General features: G+C 37.3%; 1 protein-coding gene across 2 annotated transcripts in view; it reads right to left on the reverse strand.

Moving 5' to 3' along the window:
• Positions 1–25,064, reverse strand: part of nlgn2a (neuroligin 2a) — a 166,090-nt gene that overhangs the window by 9,931 nt on the left and 131,095 nt on the right. For both annotated transcript variants that reach the window (XM_060874777.1, XM_060874776.1), the window contains one exon: positions 3,236–3,421. In XM_060874777.1, coding sequence (XP_060730760.1) covers positions 3,236–3,421 — 186 coding nt within the window. The remainder of the gene's footprint in view (positions 1–3,235; positions 3,422–25,064) is intronic.

Below are 25,064 nucleotides of genomic sequence, written 5' to 3' on the forward strand. Positions count from 1 at the left end.
TTTTTGTATTTATCCCCTAAACTTTACAATAGTGTTAGTGTTCTGGGCTCAGACACACTTTCTCAGTTTAAATGTAGATTAAAGACATATCTCTTTAGTCAGGCAAACACATAATACTTCCCGTGCTCTATTACAACTGATCAAATGCACATTATCATCTAGTTATTGCTAATATTATGAACAGCAGCTATGCTAATTCCCCTTCACTGCTTTTTCTACCCATTAGGAGGCATCCAGTGATTGTACAGTACCAGCTCCAGTTGTGTTCCATGTCATGAAGAGTTTGGACCTGCACAGAGATGAGGCCAAACCTGTGAGGATCCTGAGGCATCTAGAGATGTACCAGCTCCAGTTTGACTCCGCTTCATGAAGTATTCAGACATTTTATGAGGAGATGCCAACTACATGTGGCCTTTGAGAACAACAACCTCCATATCAATACACAATTGCCAGACTATATATTTATAAATCAATTTAAACCTCTACAGTCACCCAAATGAGTATGGGTTCCCTTTTGAGTCTGGTTCCTTTCATGGTTTCTTTCAAGGTTCCATCTAAGGGAGTTTTTCCTTTCCACAGTCGCCTCAGTCACCTCAGGCTTATTCATTTGGGATAAATACAAACACATTTAAATATAAGTCTAATAATTTTTGTATTATATTAATCTTCATATAATATTGAATTTCTTATATTATGTTCTGTGAAGCTGCTTTGAGAAGATGTCCATTGTTAAAAGCACTATACAAATAAATTTTAATTAAATTGAAAATTGAGCTAACATAACACAAGCCTGATTTTTGCTAACTTATATGGAAAATTGATAGATGGAGTGTTGTTAGCTGGATTACCCCATATTACGCTACATTTTTCTGAGTGTGTTTTCTTTTTTTCTGCCTTCATGACCAGCAATGGGAAATAGTCTGCTGGTCAGCCCTTCTCTTCATCTTTAAAACTACCTGTGATCTTAAAGTCAAATGTCAGTAATCAAATGCTGAGTCAACAGTTGGGTGTTACAAATGTGTGAAAGATGTTTCTATCTAATTTATTATGATAAACTCGCAATTGATTTGGAACCCCAATAAGGTGATACAATAAATTGAGTCTACAGTACATATGTTTCAGTTTGTTCCTGTTACAGGGGGTTTCTGTGACAGGACATAGTTGGAGAAAAGACCAGGAGCAAAACAAACACAGAACAATGTGGAGGTTACAATGAAAATGAAACATGAAATAATAATTGAACGCCAGTTTAATTACAGTTAAAGCCAATGTTATATGTTCAGGCTAAAGACAATTAAAGTGAGTTTTTCCCAGTTTTACACATTTCATTACACTGTTCACTTTGTGTGTTACATCAGTTAAGGTAACTTCTTTATGTCCATTTTGAAAATAATACTTAATAAGAGACAGATTCATTTCAGCTTTCAGATTTCAGATTTTTAGTGGGTCAAAAGATTACAATGTTCTGACAATGTTTCTGCTCATTGTTGTCAATTTCTCCTGAGGTAAGTCAGTATGATCCTGGTCCTTGATGCCCAGGGCTTTGTGTGGCCACTCCAATAATTTCATTTTGTTAACCCATTTTCTTACAGCTTTGGTAATATGTGCAATATCTGATGGAAGACCCTATTACAACCAAGTTTTAATTTTCAGGCTGAGGCCCTGAGCTTTTCCTTCATTGTTTCTACATAATCCTCCTTTCCTAATGATGGCATCTATTTTCTGAAGAACACCAGTCCACTTTACACCTAAATACTGTTTAAAGTCACCTGTAAAAGTTTGACCCACTGAAATTCTGATATACTAAATTAAATCTGAAATAAATCAATAAGTCTGTAATGTATTATTACAACAAACAAACAAGCAAGCAAACAATCAAAAATCTTGTGTGAACAAAGAAATGTAAATGTGTGTCACAATTATTTGGAACATTTCCCCACCAGACCACCAGAGGGCAACGAAGTCCATATATGATTTTTTTTTAAGTTACAATGCGCTTTATTTCTCATTCTTGTCTTTTCTCCTGTACTGTCATTGGTTGTTGCCTTAATATTTCTGGATTATGCACACCGGTTTTGTATTAAGTCAACAAAGTCACATTATTTAAGACCTTGTGTTTCACCCAGTTTTTGTCTTGCAACTGTTTGATACCACTGTGTTTGTTATGCTACAGCGCTATTCTAGAGTTTGTTTTTGCTTTGTTTCTGAGTCTCAGCTTTATAGCTTTTATGTTAATTAAAGGATTTCTGCAATTGCATCCACCTTCAGCCCTGTAACATTAAGTTGTGATAAACCGAGACTGAATATCTTTAACCTAGGTGAAGGTAAACATTTGGTTAAATTAAGCTGAACTAAACAAACAAAGGTTTTCTTCTTCTTTCATTTGCCCATGTCTATTCATCTGCTTTTAGCATCCAAATTCCCAATTACTAAAGCAGTCTGAGGTTTTTATTTGTGCATGACTGCATTCTCACTGGGTATCAACATGCCATCTCATTACTTTAGAACTGAGGTCTTCCTAAGGGGGTTAACACAGATAACTGAATAATGCTGAGCTGAAATGGTTGGCATTCGTGGACAACACTTGTCAAGGCTTACCTTCTGTGACTGACAAGTCAGGGTGTGGTGAGGATGACAGTGAGGATGAGGATGTTAGAGATGCAGATGGACACTTTTTTGACAATGGAGAAGAGTAGATAGTATGGAGACACACACAGCAGTGACAATGAGTGTAGCGACTGTAAGTGGGTAAAAAAACTGTTAGATAATTGGATAAGGGATAATTCAGACATGCATCAAGACATAAAAAAGGTTTTACATGTCTAAAAAATACATGAAGACTTTATAGCAAATTGATAATAATAACTGGTATTTGATAGACATTTCTAGCTAATTTAACAATATAGTGTGGTGTACATGTATTTAGGATAATTTAGCACCTGCAGTGTCATTTACTAATTTTGGGAACTGAAATATTAAGGTAAATGAAAGCTGTTACAGCCACATGAAGAGCTAAAATATTTAAATGAAATTTAGAATTTCTCTTTTTGTGTTTACATTTATTTACTTTCCATTCATATCATATTTGGAAAGGTACTGTATTTGAAAAGGAAGCATCTCACCATCTTTAATCAGTATTTTGTTATCATGTAATTTTCATTTTAACTTAGCATTGCTTAGCAAGTTTATTTTACATGTGACATTATTTACAAAACTCTGCCACTAAGAGACTTACCCTCAGAGTGATGGGAGAGGATTAGCAGGTTGATGCATGTGGCTCCAGCTCCTGAGCCAAAGATGGTGATGCGCTCTGGATCACCTCCAAAGTGGCCAATATTCTCATTCAACCAGCGCAAAGCTTGTATCTGGTCCAGGAGCCCATAGTTCCCTTTAGCAGACTGATCTCCAGTACTGAGAAACCCTGTGGAAGAGTGAAACAAAAAATTATTGTTGTTGAAACATCAGTTCTTGGATAAGGACAGCATAGCCAGGAGGCAAATCACTAATATTTAATATTTTTTCTCAAAACCCATGAGTTGAGAAGTCATCCAATAGCTAGATATTTCTTGCCAGAAACAAAAGCAGTTTTTATGCCATTCATCAATCAGACCAAAACCAAGGTACAGTTAAAACCAATAGATACAAAAGACTAAAAAGAGCCATGGGATAAAAGAGCAAAAGAGAGCGGCCCATGAAATGAAAAAGGGAACAAGGAACTTAGAGAAGGAATCAGAGAGAGGAATATAGAATGAGAGGGAAAAGGGGAATGAGAGTGAGAATTACAGTGGGGAAAAATGAAATGAGAAGGAACTTAGGTTGTGCTGGGTATTTTGAGCAAAGATAAAGAAACTGTTTCATTTGTATCTAGCAACACTACCGCTACATGATTAAAGCTTGACTCTGCATAGAAAACACACACAGATGCTGAGTTTTCAAAAATGCATAGCAATGTACTTCTTCCTTTTCCCACATGTATTGTTTCTCATAAATAATATAGAATATATAACATAGAAAAAAATGAACAAACTTTCTCAGACCAAATTGGGTTGTAAATATGAATAGTATCATGACGGTAGCAGAAACTGTCTGTCCAACTACAGTTTTACAGACATGTCTTACAGAACTGTCTGCTGAAGACCACAATACCTGAACCCTCTCACATTCACACTAGACCCTGGCACAAACACAGTATACAAACACATTCAGTTCACTCATTTTTTGCGAAGTATACATACTGTGTTGTTCATCATCAGTTGATGCCAAGCCTTGTTATTGTGTTTGATTGCCCATTGTAACCTTGCTTCTTTGTATCTCAATTTCTGCATTTTGTAAAGCCCTTTATTGTTGTTTGTTGATTGCCTGTTCCTGACTTTGATTTTGTCTCCTGTCTTTAATTTTTTGCCTGAACTTTATTAAACTGTTTTACCTGCATTTGGGTCCATGCATCTATCCTGAATACTTCACCTCTATATGGACCCAACAGACAGCAAAAAGATGTGCCAGGCAACCACTCCATCCTATGATGTTCCCTGACCTATATCGCTTATAAATTGCTCATCCAGAAAAGAATCATGAAACATGGGGCTAAGAAGCTGCATTTGAAGCCTTTGAACTACTAAAGGATGACCACCACTGCACCACTCCTGAAACACCCTGACCCCATGAAGTTATTCATAGTTTAGCTGGATGGGAGGGGACATACTCTTTCAAAGAACAGGAGACAAACCCATTCCCCATCCAGTGCCCTTATTCCCTATTAAGCTATCACCAGCAGACAGTAATTAAGACACAAGTAACCTAGATGGGAGGCCTCCACCCATTCATAATCTATATAGACCACATGAACCTGGAGCACATCAAATCAGTGTTGTAATGTAACGAACAAATACTTCGTTACTGTACTTAAGTAGAAATTTCACGTATCTGTACGTTACTTCGCTATTTAAATTTATGTCAACTTTTACTTTTACTCCACTACATTTCCTAGATAAAATGTATACTTTTACTCGTTATTTTACACGTTATATTTCCACTAAGCATCTTCGTTACTCGTTACTACAAAATAAAATCAGAAGAAATGTGTCCGACTGCAATAAGGGAGGTTTGGTGTATCACAGCTCCTAGATTACATTACGCACGTACGCACGCTCTACGGAGAAGCACAGGCACAAGCAGCGTGCATGCGCAGTCAGAACTGGAGGCGCAGTGCACGCGCAGTCAGAACTGGAGGCGTTTATCTATAACGTTAATCGGTGGAAAGCCGCAAAGACGGCAACCAAAAGCAGTGAAATTTCACTATTCTTATGACCAGAGTTGTAGCACAAACAAAATATTAATCCAAACAATCCATTCAATACTAAATAAAAATAACATTTATTGATTTGGACTTTGTCTTGTGAATATTTTTTTATTAATGACTGCATTCATTGGACACCCTGTTTGTAGTTAATGCACACATACATGAACTGATTTGATCCAAGACTGGGATCATTACATCATGCATACAATTTTGGTGTCCACTTTTGCCAAACTCCTTCATTTGTCCACACCATAAAGACCATGTTCTCACATTGCCATCAATATAATCACTGATTTCCCCCCTCCCCTGAACTACAGTACAAGCTCATCCTGGTAGGGGTGGATCAGTTCTTCAAATCCTCAGGGCTTATATTCCTGCAGGGTCCACCAACAGCCTTTGAAATTAGTGAACTGGTATTTGAGCAAGTGTACCAGTACATTTTCTACTAGTGATTCTCTCTCTCTTTCTCTTATGTCTTGTTTACTAGGTTCTTTGTTAATCTATTTCTACTATATTCAGCTTTGCAGACATGTTCAAAGTACAGATCCATTTAAACTAATAATGACTATGTCGTTTGGTGTGTTATGCTGGATTAATTAAAAAACTGAGAGAAATTAAAAAACTGAGAGAAAATTCTAGAATTATTTGGAGATTTATAAACTGAATATGTATTGTCATCTCTCTCTTTCTCTGTCCTCCTTCTCACCTTTCCAAATTCCATATAACAGCAATGAGCAATATCAATAGCAATATTCATCTGCAAATGTGTGCAATATTTTGCTGCTTGCCAGTGTGTAAGATAGTGTGCTAATCTGAGATGAAGTGTGCGTGTTTGTGTGTGTTTGTGTGTAAGAGAGAGTGAGTGGAACTGGAGAGAGTCCAGTTCTACATAACGTTAGGATAATTATAGGCTTGTGCTTGTTTGTGTGTTGGGTTTGTGTGTATGTGTTTGTTTGTTTGTGTGTGTGTGTGTGTGTGTTTAGGGAAGAAAAACTGGAGATTGTCCAGATCTACATCCCGTTTCACATTAGGAAAATTATAGGTTTGTGTGTGTTTGTGTGTATGGACTACCATTACTACTGCAGGGACAAGTGTGTTGTGGCTCACTTGTACACACACACACCAAGACACTATATATATCCACAGCCTAAACATACCCCTCACATAGCTGCTGCCCAGGTGCTAAATGGACAGCGCCACTCGAGCACCTGGAAATGGCACATGGAAACACCCACAAAAGGCAGCTAATCAGAGCGGATGCAACCACTCAACCTCCAGCAAAAGCTGTGAGAGTAGAAAGATGTGCCGCACACACACTAAGGTGAGCCAGTTGCCTTGGCAGTTTAACTCACAAATGATTCCTTCTCCATTTCAGAGCTTCCATTCCCTGAACTTGTGTTCCCCACGAAGTTCCCTGAGTCCTACCTTGTCACTGCTCAACCCCACCTAGAAGATGCTATCATAGAGCACACTGCTGAAGAGAGCACCCCTCACCTCTGCCTCACCCCTGAGACTTTTCAGTTCAGCTGGTCCCATTGTCGCATTGCTACAATATATCTCAGTTTTCAATCATCTGCATCTCATATGCATTTCATACATCTTCATCTGTATTCAGGCAGTGGAGAACTCTTCGATTTCCACACTTTGAAGCAAACACATCAAATCACTATGTTCTATAAGGGCTTTTTTTTCTCTCTGGACTGAAAGGACAATTATAAGAAAAGGAATAAAAAGAAGAGGCTGAAGTCAGCTGAAAAGGTGTGCTATCTTGAATCATGTTAATGGCAGACGTGAATGGTGCCAGACACCTATTTTAACATGTTTACTGCTGAGCATGATAAGAGGCTCAATGGGTCTTTTTTCCCCAGACATCCGACATAGCTCATTAAGGTTTAAGGTTTATCAGTCTCAGGGTTGTTGCATTTACTGCTCTCTCTCTCTCTCTCTCTCTCTCTCTCTCTCTCTCTCTCTCTCTCTCTCTCTGTTTTATTGCCTTGAGGCCACTGAAGATTCCACATATTTCATCAGGGTTGGATTAGTAAATCTTTGTCCCCTGGACAGGAACCCTAACTAGGGCCACCAGTCCGTACCCTGCTACTCATGAACTAATGCACAGACCTCTGAGCACACCGCCTCACCCCACAAACCAACAGTTCTCTCACTCACTTTCAGTAACCACTTATCTGAGTCAAGATCACACAAAAGCCAGAGCCCATCCTGCTGGACACTGTGCATGAGGCGGCCATACACCCTGAAAAGGAGACCAGCCCATCACAAAGCACCATAAACACATGCACATTTCAACACTTATTCACAATTTATCTTCCTCACAATTGGCATGGTTTTTGGGGATGGAAGGATTGGAGAATCTGGATTAAACCACCTTGGCCCACATAGTCAGTTACCTGAGTTCAGGATAAAAACTGGGAACTTTGAGCTGTGACGCAGCAACACTATACATTGTGACACTGCCCCACAGCTACACAAGATATGGAAAATAACATACATACATTAGTCCATTATGAGTTATTATTACCTGTCGATTATGAAGAATTGTACAGTCTGTGATATGCAAAAGGAAGTGTTACCTTAAACGCCTGGCTTCTTTCTTTTCTTTTTACTTTGTAAACTCATCCAACTAAATTGTTCAAGTACATCTTTTTAAAAAGCATTAACAACAACCTCAGTTTTCACTTGCACATTTTAGTTCATAGTACTTTTTAATTTTGTGTATATCTGTTCTATTTGGGTAAATGGCTTCATTTCAATTTTTTGTATTATTTTTAATAAAAAATATTTTTATTGAACACAGTGTGAAATTCATCCACTTATTTAGCCCCAGGTATAAACAGTAAAAGTAGACAACCTATAAAGACTTAATAACATGTTTATTATTTGTAATTACTTTTGCACCCAGCAATCCTGAAGTCTATGTAAATCCCATATCAATCTTTCTCTCTCTAGGGCTTGGTCTCTCTGTCTCTCTCTCCCCCTCTATTACTCTTGGTCCCTGCTGTCTCGCTCTCTGGCTTGCCCTCCCAGCAGGGGTAATGGGGGGTGAAATGGGGGTGACAACGAGCAATTGTAGCCAGGTTCAGCATGATGGAACACACACACACACACACACACACACACACACACACACACTAGGTTCTATTGCACCACTAAAGAATTGATGCTGGACAGCAGTCAGAAGGCTTCTACAGAACTAAAAACTAGTGATTATCTGTGTGTGCATGTGTGTGTCTGTGTGGTGTGTGAGTGTGAGTGTGTGTGTGTGTGTGTGTGTGTGTGTGTGTGTGTGTGTGTGTGTGTGTGTGTGTGTGTGTGTAAAATCTCCCACACATTTGCACCCTGCTGAAGCACAGCACCCACTCAAGTCTCATCTCAGTAAGCTGCCCACCACATGTCCTTCTTTATTAACAACTTGATTAGATTCAGATGCACATGAACAGTCCAGAAATAGATCTCAGTGTGGACGTCACTGCCAGCAACTCAAATTATGATGGCCAGGATTTTGTTTTTTACTACAAAACACAATTTTTGTATTCTAGCTAATATTAAGATCTTTTCCATTTGATTTGACTTCACTACATTTTCACCAGATTTCCTGGTTAGTTGACTGTTTAAGAGTAATTAGATCTACAAACACATGATAATGTTTGCTCTATCCAGAAAGTTGAATTGGAGATGCTAAACTGACAATCAGGTAGTCTCTGGTGTGTGTGTGTGTGTGTGCATCATACCTTGCAACAGACTGGCATTCCATCCAGAGTAAATTCACCAAATTTGTCTACATCAATGTGCAACCGTAAACAAGGAAAGTCTTTGTAAAGTGAGTTAAGGTTAGACACCCTTGCTGTAGGGCACAATGGCAGTAACCATCAAATGGGATCAATCCTAAGCACTACAGAGTCATGGGCCACAGCACAGAGTTCACGGACCACTGAGTTACTTGTTCCACTAGGAACACTTTACAAATATCATCCCTCCATTATTCAGCACATCTGCATTAACAGACAGAGAATGTTATAAAATTGTGCAACTGATACTCACTTGTTTAAACCGACAAGCAGTACACAAATAACATTATTATTATTATCGTTCCAAGTGTAATTAATGCATTTTAAAGCTGAATATCTCATTTCAATTAATCAGGTGTTGTTTCTGGAAGCTTGTAATTAAGATGCTTTACTGCAACTGCCTATGAAAATAAAACAAAATGCATGAGGTTAGCGTGACTGTCAAACTGTAATAGAGACACACAACCACTCCCACATTTGATTAGAAATTGCACAAATCTCTGCAATTTAATAATATTTAATATTTAATAACATTTAATAAATCCTTTGAAGCATTCTTTGTATGCAATTAATATTTCTGATAAATAAAACGTTGTATTCAGGGGTTAATTACGGGTTTATATGAGCGGCAAGTGGAGCTTAGCTCTGGTACTATAATTTAATGAAAATGTAAATCATATCAAACCATAAAGGTTATAATAATGATTATGTAATACAGAAATGAATATGAATTCATTACAAAAAAGTGTAAATGCATTTGTTGTTGCATTGTGTAAATATTCTTGATTACTAAAGCAAAACATGTGCAAATATTTTGCTTTATTTAATCTTGTATCACAGCCAGAATGAAATAAGATGCAATAGAAAGTAGAATAGAAGAATAGAATAGAATAGAATAGAATAGAATAGAAAAGAATAGAATAGAAGTACTGTGCAAAAGTTTTACAGATGTGTAAAAGATGATATATATAATGTTATTATAAATTTACAAAATGCAAAGTGAGTGAAGAGAACAATCGAAATCAAATCAACATTTGGAGTGACTACCCTTTGGCTTCAAACCAGCATCTCGCACACTTTGTACACTTGCACAAAGTCAGGGATTTTATAGTATTTTATAGGGATTTAGAGTCAGGTCTATGATTAACCAGTTATACCAAGCAGGTGCTAAAGATTGTCATTAGGTGACAGAGAAACAGATGTTTCACCAAACTACTAAGGTGAGGTTCTGGAAGACAGTTTCGTGTCACAAGTCATACATCAAGACTGAGCGCAGCAACAAAACACAAGGCCATTATACTACTGTACATCAGCCAGATCTCTTCCAGGCAAAGATTTCAAATCAGACTACAGTTTTAAGATGTGCTGTTCAAGCTATTTAAAAAAAAAGCACAAAGAAATTGGCAGTGTTGAGGACCTTAGACGCAGTAATGTCTAGTAATTAGACGCAGACAGATCATGCTTACTTCCTTTCAACACCGGAAGATGTATTGATGTATATTATATTGGGTTTGTAGCAGGAGGTATATTTGGGTATATTTGGCTGTAGCACTAGCTGCTGCATTTCTGCAAATGAAGTTAGAGATTTGGTCAGGATTAATGATGTCCTCAATGCTGAGAAATACAGGCAAATATCAATCATGCAATACCATCAAGGAAACATCTGATTGGGCCCAAATTGAATCTGCAGCAGGACAATGACCCCAAACATACAGCCAATGTCATTAAGAACTATCTTCAGTGTAGAGAAGGTAGACAGCATAGACAAGGAGTTCTGGAAGTGATGGTATGGCCGTCACAGTGCCCTGATCTCAACGTCATCAAATCTGTCTGGGATTACATGAAGAGGCAGAAAGATTTGAGGCAGCCTACATCCATAACAGATTCGTGGTTAGTTCTCCAAGATGTTTGGAACAACCCACCTGTTGCAAGTTCAACCTAACTGTGTGCATGTGTACTGTACATAGAAGAATTGATGCTGGTTTGCAAGTAAAGGGTGGGTACACTTTTTACGTTCATTTACTTTCCATTTTGTTAATTAAAAAAAAAAATTATTAACACTTCTATTTTTGAAAGCACTCAAACTTTAGAGCATTTCACACCTGCCTAAAACTTTTCCACAGTATTGTATATTTGAAGCCGAAGCAAGAATCACTGAGAATTTCAGTTATATAAACTGCAGAACACCCAAGCATAAAAAGAATTTTTTTTTTTCACATTTCAATGACACTAATGTTGACAATTACAATGACAACACTGACTGGTACTATTCATATATTGTCGGCATACCCCTATTCTAAATCCCATTTTTACAACTGACTACAGTTTTCAAATTTTTCTAATAATGTGCTTTGAAAGTGTCCTTACAGTTCTTGTTTTGTGACTAGACACTCCAGTTGGTATGACCTTAATTTGACCAAATGTGTCCATAAACACTATTTTGTCAGCAGGTTTGTATGACTTCCACAGTACTACATGACTCAACTTTTAGTATTTCTCACAGTCTGCTCTTTCACTCTCGAAGGTCCAATGGAGGCAAACCAAGCACATGCTGAGAAAATCACAGCTCATACAAATCTATTATCTTGCAGCATAATTAAAATATGCAAATACTATGATAAAACAACACGTTTCATCGCAACAGCAGTCACTGTGGCAGCTTCTGCTGACTGTGGATAATATTTGAATGTATCTGTCAGATAAAAGGCCAAGTGCATTCATATGCACCAAAGTGAAGAGAGCTGAGGAGGATTTGGGTGAGTATGTGAGAGTGAGGATTATCCATTTATCTGGATATGTTGCAAAGAGGTTCAAATTTTGTGCTTAAGGTTTCTAAATACCAAAGGAAACCTGTTACAGTAAAACTGAAACTGAGCATTTTATTACTTTACAGATCCTCATTTTATAAGATCATCAGCATGGGTTGTCTTCACAAAAATGAAAACAAATAATAATCTTTTTACTGAGTAAACAATTCTTGTAAGAAAGCTTTTCCCCCACAATATAACTATTTCTAATGTGCCTTGAGGCTAACAGCAGAAATCAGTAAACATAGAATCATAATGAAATCACCTTAAATGACATAAAAAGCATCAAAAAAGAGGAAAAAATATAAAAGGAAAAATAATCAAATAAAAGGAAAAGTTATTCACATGTTGGTTTGCCGTAAGCCACAAAAAACTTTAATGATCCTCTGCACAGATGTCTTAAGCACATTTATCCTGAAAGAGGTGAATAAAAAAAATTTAATTTGGACAAATGCAGAGGTCTGGGGGAATAACAGTGTGTTCCAGAGGAGAAAGTGGTGTAAAAGAGAAAAGAACACTTTTCTAAAAGACAGCCCAGAGAGAGGAAAAGTGCTTTCTTTTAAAAATGCTGCCTGGAGTGAGACAATTCCAGATAGACAAAGACCAAAAATCTACTTTGAAACAATCACATACTTAGTGTTTTTGTGACCTCTGTCTTCATCGGGGTCCCTACAGAACATTCTTCAACCACGGAGGCAGGTCACAGTAGTCACACTAACAGCATACCCAGTGATTTAACAAAAAAAAAAAAAAACCCTTTTCATGACTTGAAACAATTCAGATGATATAACACTCACTATTTATCACTTGAGGGCCAGAGTCATTTTATTTCAACCATATCTATGATCTTTACTCCATGTTCATTGCAAAGGTCAGCTCACAATGACTAACAGCAAACCCCGTAAGCAAATACATAGAACTAATTCAAACAAAAACTAAAATTGGAAACACTGGAATAAAAAAAAAACCTCTTTTTAAGCATACATAATTTATGCATAAAACGTAGACACGTCCTCAGTCATGTTACCTAGAGTAATGGGGCCTTTAGAGTCTTGTAAACATTATAAACCCTCATCCAGTGGCCTAAACGGTGGTGATCAAGCCACGGCCTGTGTCAAGTGACATGCTACCTCCCCTAGATCTTTTAACTCTTCAGTCAAAGCCACATTGAAGCTGTCTCTGATCCCTATAAGTTGGAACTAATGGCTTTCATTCTCATTCCCACAAAAGTACACAGTACATTAGACCAGGCCCTCAGTATAAACCACATACAGTCCACATTGCTGCTGTCACACTACCAAGATCACTCCTGCTTTGCTCCACTATCCACTAGCCATGAACACCTTACGCTACAGACAGGGATTTGTCTGTCATCCTGCATCAGATGCCTTCCACTATCTCCCAGTCTTGACTATGATGTGGTTTCTTGATTCAGTGTACTGTAGCAGAATGCATTCCTCCTTGACAGATCTGAACGTGAGCTTGAGTTTATTGCTCTTTCCATACAACATAATGGTGCTCAAGATGCCAGATCATCCCATTCACTTACTGCTGAATTTCTTCTCAAATCCTTTCACCAGTGAGACAACAACTTCTTAGAGCAGCAGGGGCCAGAGTTTTCTGGGAAGGATCCCATGCTTATAGATCCAGTCTAGGGAAACCAGACCTGTTGACAATCCCTCAACAGCATTCAATTCAGTTCAATTCAAGTTTATTTGTATAGCGCTTTTTTCAGTTGACATTGTCTCAAAGCAGCTTTACAGAACATAAACATAGAACAAAAGGTTAATATAAAGAATAATTAATATAATACAAAATTCAAGATTAATTTTAGATATATTTAAATGTGTATGTGTTACGACCCCAAATGATGTTTAGGGGTATGGTTGGGATGTAACAATATGAAATGATTATAAAGTTAGATTTCTGGTGTGTATGTGGCAATCAATGACACGAACAACAAATAGTGGGCAAAACCTGTCTCTATTATCATACAAATGGTGGTGACAAAGGTGATAATATTTACTATATCTACAGAAACAAGATAACAAAAGAGACAAAGGGAAAACGAGACATGAGCGGTGCCAAAACAAAGAAATAAACAAAACAAAACTGCACTAGCTTGAATATACAGTAACCCTCTAACGTGAACTACAAACGAAAGTAATAAAACAAATCTTCAGCGTCGATGATGCCCTAACTAATCTATACTTCCTATCCAAACAAAAGGTACAGAGGGTGGCACGCGCTCCTAACCTAGTGTGTCTAATACAGAAAAGCTTACCTACGTGTTGCACAATATATGTCATGTGAAGTACTCACCTGTCCAGTTTTCCCAAAATAAACAAAGTCATATCCATAAAGCGAAGAAACACAAGCATCCAGATGCAGAACGAGTGAACCCGCAAGTCACGTACACAAAGTTACCCTCAAGTCACATACACAAAGTTACCCGCAAGTCACATACACAGTGACCCACAAGTCACGTACACAAAGTGACCCGCAAGTCACATACACAGTGACCTGCAAGTCACGTACACAAAGTGACCCGCAAGTCACATACACAAAGTGACCCTCAAGTCACATACACAAAGTAACTAACAAATTGGGATACATGAACAGTCTGACATACTAAAACCGAATGAATAACAATAGAGCCCTCTAACAAATTGGCACACATCTTCTTTCTCCTTCTGTTTCTGTCTCTATTTCTGATTCTAATCCTGATTCTGATTCTGGTTTATTGGTGGATCGACGGGTGATGTTACACAGGATAATAAAGATTGACAGGAGATGTCCAATGGTAGGGATCTGAAAAGATAGATAGTGGAGCAAAGAGAGAGAGAGAGAGAGAGAGAGAGAGAGAGAGAGAGAGAGAGAGAGAGAGAGAGAGAGAGAGAGAGAGAGAGAACAAGAACAAACAAAACAGAGAACCCACAAACATAGTTCGTAACAGTATGTATTTATCCCCAATGAGCAAGTCTAAGGTGACTCAGGCAGCAGTGGCAAGGAAAAACTCCCTTAGATGGTAAGGAAGAACCCTTGAGAGGAACCAGCATTATAACAGCAGAACAAGATCAAACCCAGCACACTGAATCTGTGAGAAGACAACATTACCAGCTCCACCACTGTGCCATCCCAGATTTTTAAGTAATTTGGAATTGTTCATAATTTCCACTGCTTATTCTAACACCTGAACTAAATAAATAATAAACACATGCTAACTAAGCTAACTAATTTCATTTAAACCTATTAGCACAACCTCCTTTTTATTAATGGACTTGCAGCAGTTGATGAAAGCTCAGAGAAAATTGGGCAGTAACAAATGAAACAAGAAGAGAAAACAAATGCCAATAAATGAATGTGTGTGTTGAAGCAGCCAAGGAGAGGAGGTGCTCCTTGCAGGCACGTCCTCTGGAGCAAAAAGCTTGGCCCTTTGAGCCCTTGAGCCACACACTCTGCTGTTGCTTGGCAACCATCAATTGCTACTGAGACGAGAGACAAGATGCACCATCTCCAAATAAAGGACAAACCCTCTATGTCCATCTTTCTGTCTATGACACTGTGTGTGTGAGTGTGCATACAAGAGAGCATGTGAGTGTGCCAGTCCACAGGCTCGGGCTAGATTTGTACTTAGAGTGGCAGCCTGTCAGTCCACTCATGAATATGCAGCAACCGATTCGGTAACTCAGAAAGTAGAGAGAACGAGACAGAGGGATAGATTGAGAGGGAAGAGCAGGAAACAGAGATATGTGAATAAAGAACGTGAGGATGAAACAGAGATTTTGGGCTTAGTTCTGCTGTGACCTGTCCCCTTTGTACCTAGTTCACTAATACACCTAAACACTCCACATACACACATACGCACACACATACACACACACACACACACACACACACACACACACACACACACACAGACATGTACCTACACCATTATATCTTTAGGGGGAGTTACTGCTCCACTAAGCAGACACCTGCATCAAAACCTCACCCTAAATTCATCATCAGTAACAAATAGTAGGAAACATTTTTGGCTCTTTTACAAACAGAAGTCACATTATTGTGTCAAAAGCCAAACAACTTGAATATGTATAAACATTCTCAGAAATTTAGTCCTGTAAAGAGACAAAAAAACAAAATGAGCCTCAGCGTGACTTTCCACTTTAAACATACTGTAGATTCAGTGCACACATATGCTCACAAATTCAGCTTCAGTTATTTACTCTCATTCTCACCCTCAATTCACACACACACACACACATGCACAGACAGAATAATATTGAGATCTAATCAGGTGGGTCCCATTCCATGCTGTGTAAATCTGAAAAGCTTTATGGAAACGAGAAATTCATCGTTTTTTCATCAATCTCACATTTCAGTTCGACACGCCAGAGTTATTACTCTACTAATTAGCTCCGAGGTCATTTCAGGAAAAGAATTAAATCAGACCCTGATTATAATGAGGAAATGATGATAGGTTCATTAAATATGATGATGGCACTGATTAGCTAGAGACTAAGGAGCTTTATTTTCAATACCCAATCAATGAGACAGAGCGAGAGAGTGCAAGGGATAAAACCAAATAACCAAAACACAGCATTAAAAAAGAAATCAGGCCCCTTTACTGCCTGTAGACGTCTTGATAAACAAATTTAGCAGTTCCATTAGCAGTAGCAGTAAGCCAGTATAACGGAATTTTTATGTTGACTGAAGAAGCGAATAGCAGAAGATTTTCAGTCATGATCTTATCTAACTTCCTAATTACTGCCTTTTATTTGGACAGTCTCATTACAGCCAATAGCACAGCAGCTTAATTTTCTCTATTCATAAGACGATTTGAGCACAACTTCAAAAATACATACTTCTAATCCCTGGGCTTTGACTTCCTTGCATATATATATATATATATATATATATATATATATATATATATATATATATATATATATATATATATTTCTTGATAAGGATAAATGGTCTATATTGTACACATTGTAAATAAAACAATATAGCTCGGTTGAAGGAAAAGAAAGAACTTCTTAAGCAGAAGAAATTTTTATTGATATTATTGGAATTTATGTTTTAAAAATTCACTTCCAGTTTAATACAGATTGTTGGAGGTATGAGTCTGTGTGTGTTCTGTAGGTCTGACGCAATCTCTCTTTAAATCTTCCTTGGCTGCCGGCTTGCTGATGTCATCACATTAAACTGAACCCGATGATGGAGGTGAATAGCCTTCTCCTGTCTCTCTCCTGTTTCTCTCTCTCTCTCTCTCTGTAATCTTGTACAGTTCTCTCTTGTCAGCACTCATCCTGCAGCACACAGATCACTAGCAGATCGAAAAAATCCTAAAACAGGAAAGCTAACAGCAGAATTTCCTCCCTTACTTTAGCATTTACTCAACATTAAAGCAATGTCGCAGGACCATCCACAGGGGATGGAAATACAAACATCGGATTTGTCTTTGTGTGCGATTTTGTTTGAGTATGTTAGAGAGATTATGCCAGTAACATACAAAAATACACCACATTAAAAGGGTATCCTACACATCAAATATAAGCAGGAGGAGAAGTGAAAGGGAAAATATCTAATGCTCTTCTCTCCAGGTGTATGTATATGTGAATAGTAGATTCTCTTGTACGTGACTGGAAAGTCTGTCTGTCCATTCGGTTTGAAATTATAAACACATATCTAAGTGCTACTGCTAGACCAGTGATCCTGACTCTTCCAGAGTGAACATTTAGGAAACACACTAATGTACTGCAGCTTACACTAATTCCAGCTCCTCTGTGTCTGACCCTGATTCACTTTGCTATAATATTTAACCATTTCTCAGATCAAGTCGTGGAGATTTCACGAGCAGACACATGCTTTGCATAACATACATAATGCATGAAAATTGAACCAGTGGATTAGGTTATTAACTGATATAAACAAAAAGAAATTACATTTTGTTTAGTCATGTTCCTGTCACACTGTAATCAGTGCAAGGAGACAGAGATTTGAGAACTTATACTTGCAGCTAGACTTGGACTTGATGCAGATTCCTTATTAAAACTGTAAGCCTAAAATACAAATATGGTCTTATCATAAAATAGATTCAGTTAGCAGTATCTTACTTTAACTCAAAAACATCATTTCAAAACACAATACTACAAGTTTATTAATATGCTAATGCTAGTTAATACAACCAGGTGGCAGGGTATATTAAAGTCTTTGAGTTTATTAGTATGTAATAATAATAGTAACACAATCCCTGGCTTTTACATGCAGACTGTAAGAGTCAAAAATCCTCTAGGATTCAAGGTTTGACTTTTTAATGTGCTTCATTAAATCTTGTGGCTGCTGGATGTTTCTTTCTAAATCACCTCTAAGCATATTATAGTTTATATATTTACAATATTAATATAATTGTAATTTTATATTTTATTTATAGATAATACTATAGAAACTAGTTATATATGTGTTATTAAATTGAGATTAAAACACTTTTATCTTGGCCTATTAATCAGTTAATGAGTTAATTGTTCAAAGTTTATCACTATTAAGCTGTAATAATAATAATAATAATAATAATAATAATAATAATAATAATAATACTTCTTTTTCTTCTAGTTTTTGTTGCTGTTCTTCTTCTTCTTCTTTTTCTTTTTCTTCTTCTTCTTGCTATTATTCCTCATATGATCCCTCATTACTACACTAGCAGTGTATGTAAACATGCAGTACATGGAATGACCCTCTGATGTTGTATCATGCATAACTGATCTGCACAATGGAAGAAACATTTAATCTTCAAAGGACACTACGATATGAAATTTTAAGAAATTCTCTTAAACCATTCTCTACAGTTGTAAAGGTGTCTCCAACTTCCTGTAAGGAGTCATGACCTTCAAGTGTCGATCAATCCAACTGACCTAAGCAGACATGAATGAACAACACGCACGAAAGAACACATTTTGAGCATCAACCCCATTCCCGACACCCTTGAAAAGTCGATTTCCGCATTTGCCTTTCTAATGTGCATCATCATTTAGATTCTGTACTGGAATCCTGGCACTTCCTCTCTTTACCACACACGCACACACAGAGGGAATGAAAATAAAATGGATATCTCTTACATGGGTTAAGGGCAGCCTCAATTTGCATCTCAGCCATTGACCTGGCACAGGGATCACATGTTAATAAAGTGACAAAAAAATAAAGACAGAATGGGAGGGTGTGAAATCCTCTCCTCTGATACGCCCTTGAAACAAAGGCCTGTAAAATGCTTCCTAGTGTTTCTGAGAACTAGCCATCTCTTCACTGCATCAGATGTGATGTGGGCAGCATCACCTCCTGGGACTGCTCATGAGAACTCAACATGACAAACTCTGAAAGCGCCAGTTAATAATAGATCTACTAATTGTGTTTGCTGGGAGTTTTTTCCCCCCGACTCCATTGTGTATGTGTTGTTTCAGCTCTCACACTTTAAGTGTTACCAAGTTGGCCGGGTGTGGGTGGAGGAGGGGTGAGTGGTGGGGGGGTCCGCAAATGGCTGTTAACAAATGACAACACTTGAATGCTGGAATTTCTTTATAAAGATACATGGATGACAGCTAACTAATGAGATGCGTCTCTGTGATTTAGGACGTCATCACTCCATAGAAAACAAAGCCACATGTCACGTAGGATTTGATTGCAGTTCCTTACCTAAAATAGCTCTTTCTCCAAAGGGAATGGCCTGCCATTTGGGATGCAGTTGTTGTATTAAAGAAAGAGCGATAAGGCTTGCTTTGAGAGTGAACATCTGAAAATAGTATTTGAGGTCAGTCCCCTCTGTGCTTTACCCACAGATCAGTACAGACTTCATAGTAGTAGACGTTAATAGAGGCTCTATATCAAGTATGTCACCCCACCCACATAATTCACTTTGACTGGAACAATCCTACTTCTAACACCAGCACAAGTTCAACACTAGAGTCACTAGTGTTGTTGACAACGCATAAGTTAATAATATAATTTTGAAACTTGAACAGAGGTCTGTAAAGCTTAGAGGGACCGCCAAAGAAGCTGAAACTCCATGAGTTAACATGTACTGGAATTTAAAGACCCATTTGAAAGGGCATAGTGGAAAGGCATATTTTCGCATTCGGCACTAAACCATTATTGTGCTCTGTTTAAGTGTGTCTGTGAGAAGCAGATTTATACCGAGCATCGAAGACTTTAAAGCGCAACATGTCCTTTCATTTCTGCTTATTATATCAAATTTGCTTTCCATCCATACCTCATGTAAGACGATACATCTATTCTTTACAGTTTTTTTTTCTCTGTGAATAACATAACCACCTGGGGATTTCAACAGCATTCAGCAGGGGTGTAATGTAATGCCATTATCTATATCTGTATCTGTTTAGTGCTAGTTCAAGTCTCTATCTGTATTCTGATTTAACCCAGAAATTAGCCTGCAAGTGTAATTTGTTTTCTTTCACTGAAAAAACATAGGACTGTTGAAAATAAGAAATATTTTTTCTTGCACAAATGATAAAAAACACCACTATCTGGGTAGGCTGGAGAACTAACTTTCAAATAATTATGTCTTTCCTATCAAGGGAATCAATGTGTCCCCTTTGGAGCAGTAACAATATAAATAAAAGCTTATTTCTTTTCTGAATATTTGGCCAGTTTGTCCAGAAATATGATAAAAATCTATGGTAAAAAAGAATCATGCGCCTACTACTCGTAAATAAATGTTGCAAGCTTTTTTCTTGGTTCATTTGAGATTCTTGACCTTAAACACACCTCGAGTCTCACCTAATATTCATATCTGTATATGTTTAGAACACATCATCTGTTGCATATAATTGAAGGTAATTGCATTCAGTTATATCCCTTTATAACAGTCAGCAAATGTCTTCAATGCCATAAGACACAATATTGCTATCATTCATTTTGTAAAAAATAAGTATGAAAAAAATGCTTTTACTATATTAATCGTAATACTTTTCTAAATTATTCTAGCATTTTTCAGCTTTTAGTACTGCTCTAGTCATCTGGGGAAGTATCACAAGGCATAAAGATTATGAAAGAATATAAAACATGCACTAATAAGGGAGAAAACACAGATTATACTTATACGCTCACACTGACCTCAGCATGCAGGTACACTGCCATGTCACGGCAGTAATGGGAATTAAATTGCTCAGTATCACCCCTATTATATGTAGCCCTGCCGTGTCCCTCTATAAGTCAATGCCAAATGTTCTCTTCTAGATAACTGGCATGCACATCTTGTGCTGCACTCTTCAAAACCTCACTCATTCACATTGGGCATTCAGGTACACATCTCCAATCTTTTTTGGTAGCTACTCAAGTCTTGCTCTTGTTCAGCTCTGGGGACATCTTGCCAAATCTCTCAGGGCCATGTTGTCCTCTCTCCTCAGCAAATTAAAAACAGATGCACAATCATTACCTAGGCTCCAGAAACACTGCTTATTATTACTACAGTTTATCAAAAATTAAGTAAAAAATACTTGCAAGCTAGGAATGTAATGTATCTGTAACTGTTTTCAGATTTAAAACTTAAATGTGTATGAACTGAACTGGAAGGCTTCCAGGTGTATAGGACCCCATTGCTAATAATCCCATTGCTGTTTGTACTTCCTATTTGTCCATAATATAATCTTATATATAATAGAATATAATATAATAATATAATCTTTCTCCCCCAGTCCTCATATCTGACCTTATGGCCTGAATCAAAGTAGAAATTTCCCACCCGTGTGCCAAACAAATTCTCCTATTTCTGTCTGAAAAAAATACAGACAGAAATAGATGTTTCTCCTGGAAAGACTCCAAAGAATTTTCTCTGGAAGGATGTAGGAAAATTATAAAACAGTGATTAATAATGTAAGGTTAACCTTGAAGATCTGTGTTCAATAATGGAGGAACAACAGGATTCACATTTAGTCTTGACCCAACCTCAAATTATTGTGGAAGAAAAGCTGCCGTATCTGTATGACCCATGGCTTGGAGTGAAATATCTACAGTATTACATTCTAGTGTATATGAGATTCAGTGAGAGTGTTTACTCTAAAGGGAATCATTTAAGAATCCTCATTGCAACAATTGTAAGGTTCACAGGCAGGATATAATGTAAAGAGAACAAAGCTGATAGCTTTAAAAGCCCCTGCATTTAAAATCCATTGAACTTCACGGAGACCTCATGCTGTACCGAGGTTCCTGAACTTTAGGAACACACAGACAGTTTGGTGACTTATTATTAGAACAATACATGCCACTTATCCTCCAGAGACAGGACAGAAAGTATCTTTCCTCTGTAAATACACACACTCACACTCCCATATGATACAAATCGATCTATGCCTCCAAGGCTCTGGAAGCAATCCGAAAGTGGTGATTGGCAACGTTTTGGCTTGCCGGGCCTGTCCAATTTGCTATTGTCAACCTTTTTCTCACCTCCTTTCTTTCTCCCTATTTTATTTGAGTCTGTCATTGAACAGAAATCTCTAGTAGTAAAATTGTTACAAATCGTCTTGGTCCATCACCAAAAAGAATTTATCTGATATCTATGCCATTTATCAGGCACCCTTATCCTTAGAGTGACTTACATTTTTATTTCAATTTATCAAACTCAGCAATTGAAGGTTAAGGGTCTTGCTCAGGGGCCCAACAGTGGCATCTTGGTGGACCTGGAATTCAAACTCTTGACTTTCCGATCAGTAGTCCAACACCACTGAGCTACCACGTCATAATCAGAGTATTTACCTACTGGAAACAAGTACTAAATTATGCTGTATTAATTAATAAATGCTGTAGAGGATCTGAGCTAGGTAACAGAAGGCTGTGAGCTATGCTTGAACTAGCTTGAGTTAACATGTAAATGGAGAGATACCAGTGGTGCTCTTGTTGCATTTACAGTTACGACATTTGGCAGATGTCCATATCCAGAGCGACTTGCATCTCATTTATACAGCTAAGCAATTGAGGGTTAAGAGCCTTGCTCAGGGGCCCAGAGGTGGCCATTTGGTGGACCTGGGATTTAAACTTACAACCTTTCCCTGTCTCCTACCAGGTCTAGCCCCTTGAGAAACCCTGAATACTTTCAGTTCTGCTCAGACCAATTTTGTTCTTCTAAACGATTTAGTTAGTTCAATTTAGTATGCATCACCTCTATCCAATAAGAACCTCAGTAAAAATCTCATTTTCCCTTTTAAAGGCATGAGCAGTTTCCATAACAGATAGCCTTGATCTTGACAGGACCACCAGCAGCAGCGATTCATGGATAAGAAAAAGGTACTTATTCACAGTACAGTTCAGGCTGTGATGGGAGAAATAAACCTCTCTGTTGCTTGAGGCATTAATATGTTAATAATCCTTAAAAAGGAGCAATGTTCACAATGATTACACCAATTTGCTGCTGTATTTTAAAATTTCATTAAGCAAAACTTTCTCGAGTGAACTGTTGCGTTTTGGGGTTTTTTTTGGGTGGGGTTGGGGTGGGGGTAAAATTCTGGAACATTATACTGGCAGCAGGGTGTGTAATATGCATTAATGCTTTTACTAAAAACTGAAATAACTTATAGTCTCATTTTGGCAACTGGCCCTGTGGTCTATGTCCTAATACTTTATTAAGTGCCATAGATCAAGAGAAGAGAAATGAGCTCTGTAATGTAAAGTTAAAGAGACAGTTCACAGCTTCTGTTCATACAGGCACATGTCTACTCTGTGTCATTTGCAGTATGGAATGAATCTGTGTACTAGCTGTGTTTCCTAAATGTAATTTTTCTATACATGATTTAAGCCACAAACGCTTTGATCAATAGGTTGGATAAATAGGATTTTAGACGTTTAAACTCTCCTTAAACTAAAAGTACTGATATTTAATTGTACAGTTAGTGCTTAAACTCTTTTTGTGCACATTTATATTTAGACATTGGGGATACAATTTTATTGCTTGGAAAAAGCTGAATATAATTACATGATTCAGAATGAACAGATACTGTGTTCTAAGTAGATACAAATACTGATATCAATAGGAGATATTATTAGAATATAAAGCTTGTCAGAAAAGTTCAAAGGGCATCTGAATGTTTTTACTTTCATGCAGGCATGAGTGAGCGGTTAAATATGAAGCTTACAGGACAAAGAAAAAGCACATCCATTACCATGTATGTACAAAGTTTGTTCATTCGTCCTTAGTACCTGCTAGTCATGGTCATTTTGATTTAAATTAGGCTGCAGGTTATTTAATAATTTGTTAAATAACCTATTAAATTTGTTAGAATATACTGAGTGCAGGTGTGAACAAAAATAATAACCGCATGAGTGGGATTAAAAATCAGTTCCATGCATCTGTACTTTAAACGCATCATGCTGGCAGTTTTTCTTTTTTTTAAAGTAATCAAATTAAATTCAGTTTAATTCGTTTAGCACTTTTAACAGTGGACACAGTCAGTAAGAGGTTTTACAGAAATATATAAATGCAAGATATTAACTTTGAAAGTATAAAATTGTTTTAGTGTTCATATAAAAAAGAAAGAAAATCAAATTTAGGTTTAGGCCATGCACACTTCAGGTCTGAATTGAGAGACAGGTACAACATTTAAAGCCCTAAATGCATACAGATACAGAGAATGCCTTCATCTTATAGCCCTACTACACAGTACTTAAAGAAGCTATAAGGATTTATAACCTATAAACCGGAGGCTGACACTAGTGACCTTGGTCTTTTATAGAGAGGTTTAAACCCTAAGTGAGAACCTAATTAAGTGTATGTAATAAATGACAGTGCAGAGAAACCAAATTAAAGGAAATAAAGCACAAGACAAGCTTTGATAAAATAAAAGGAAAGACATGATTGTCCATTATCACTGTGGTTATGACACGAGTTCCTGATTATGACAATACTCTGTCTTTAATTTCTGAAGGCTCTTTTATGACTAAAATTAGAACTTGGGATCATACCACATAGACTTGATTCCACTGTGGGGTAGAATGCACACTTGGGAATAATAATCCTTCTGTATTTTATAACAGCATCATGCCATAAATGAACAGATGTACTGTTATTCTCTGGTTACTTCTGTCACATTAATATTATGTTTAATAAAAATTTTCAAGTCTTAACGTCACCACTCTTAGAAACTGAGCAGT

Source organism: Tachysurus vachellii, chromosome 7 (assembly GCF_030014155.1).
Source record: "Tachysurus vachellii isolate PV-2020 chromosome 7, HZAU_Pvac_v1, whole genome shotgun sequence".
Lineage (NCBI taxonomy): Eukaryota > Metazoa > Chordata > Actinopteri > Siluriformes > Bagridae > Tachysurus > Tachysurus vachellii.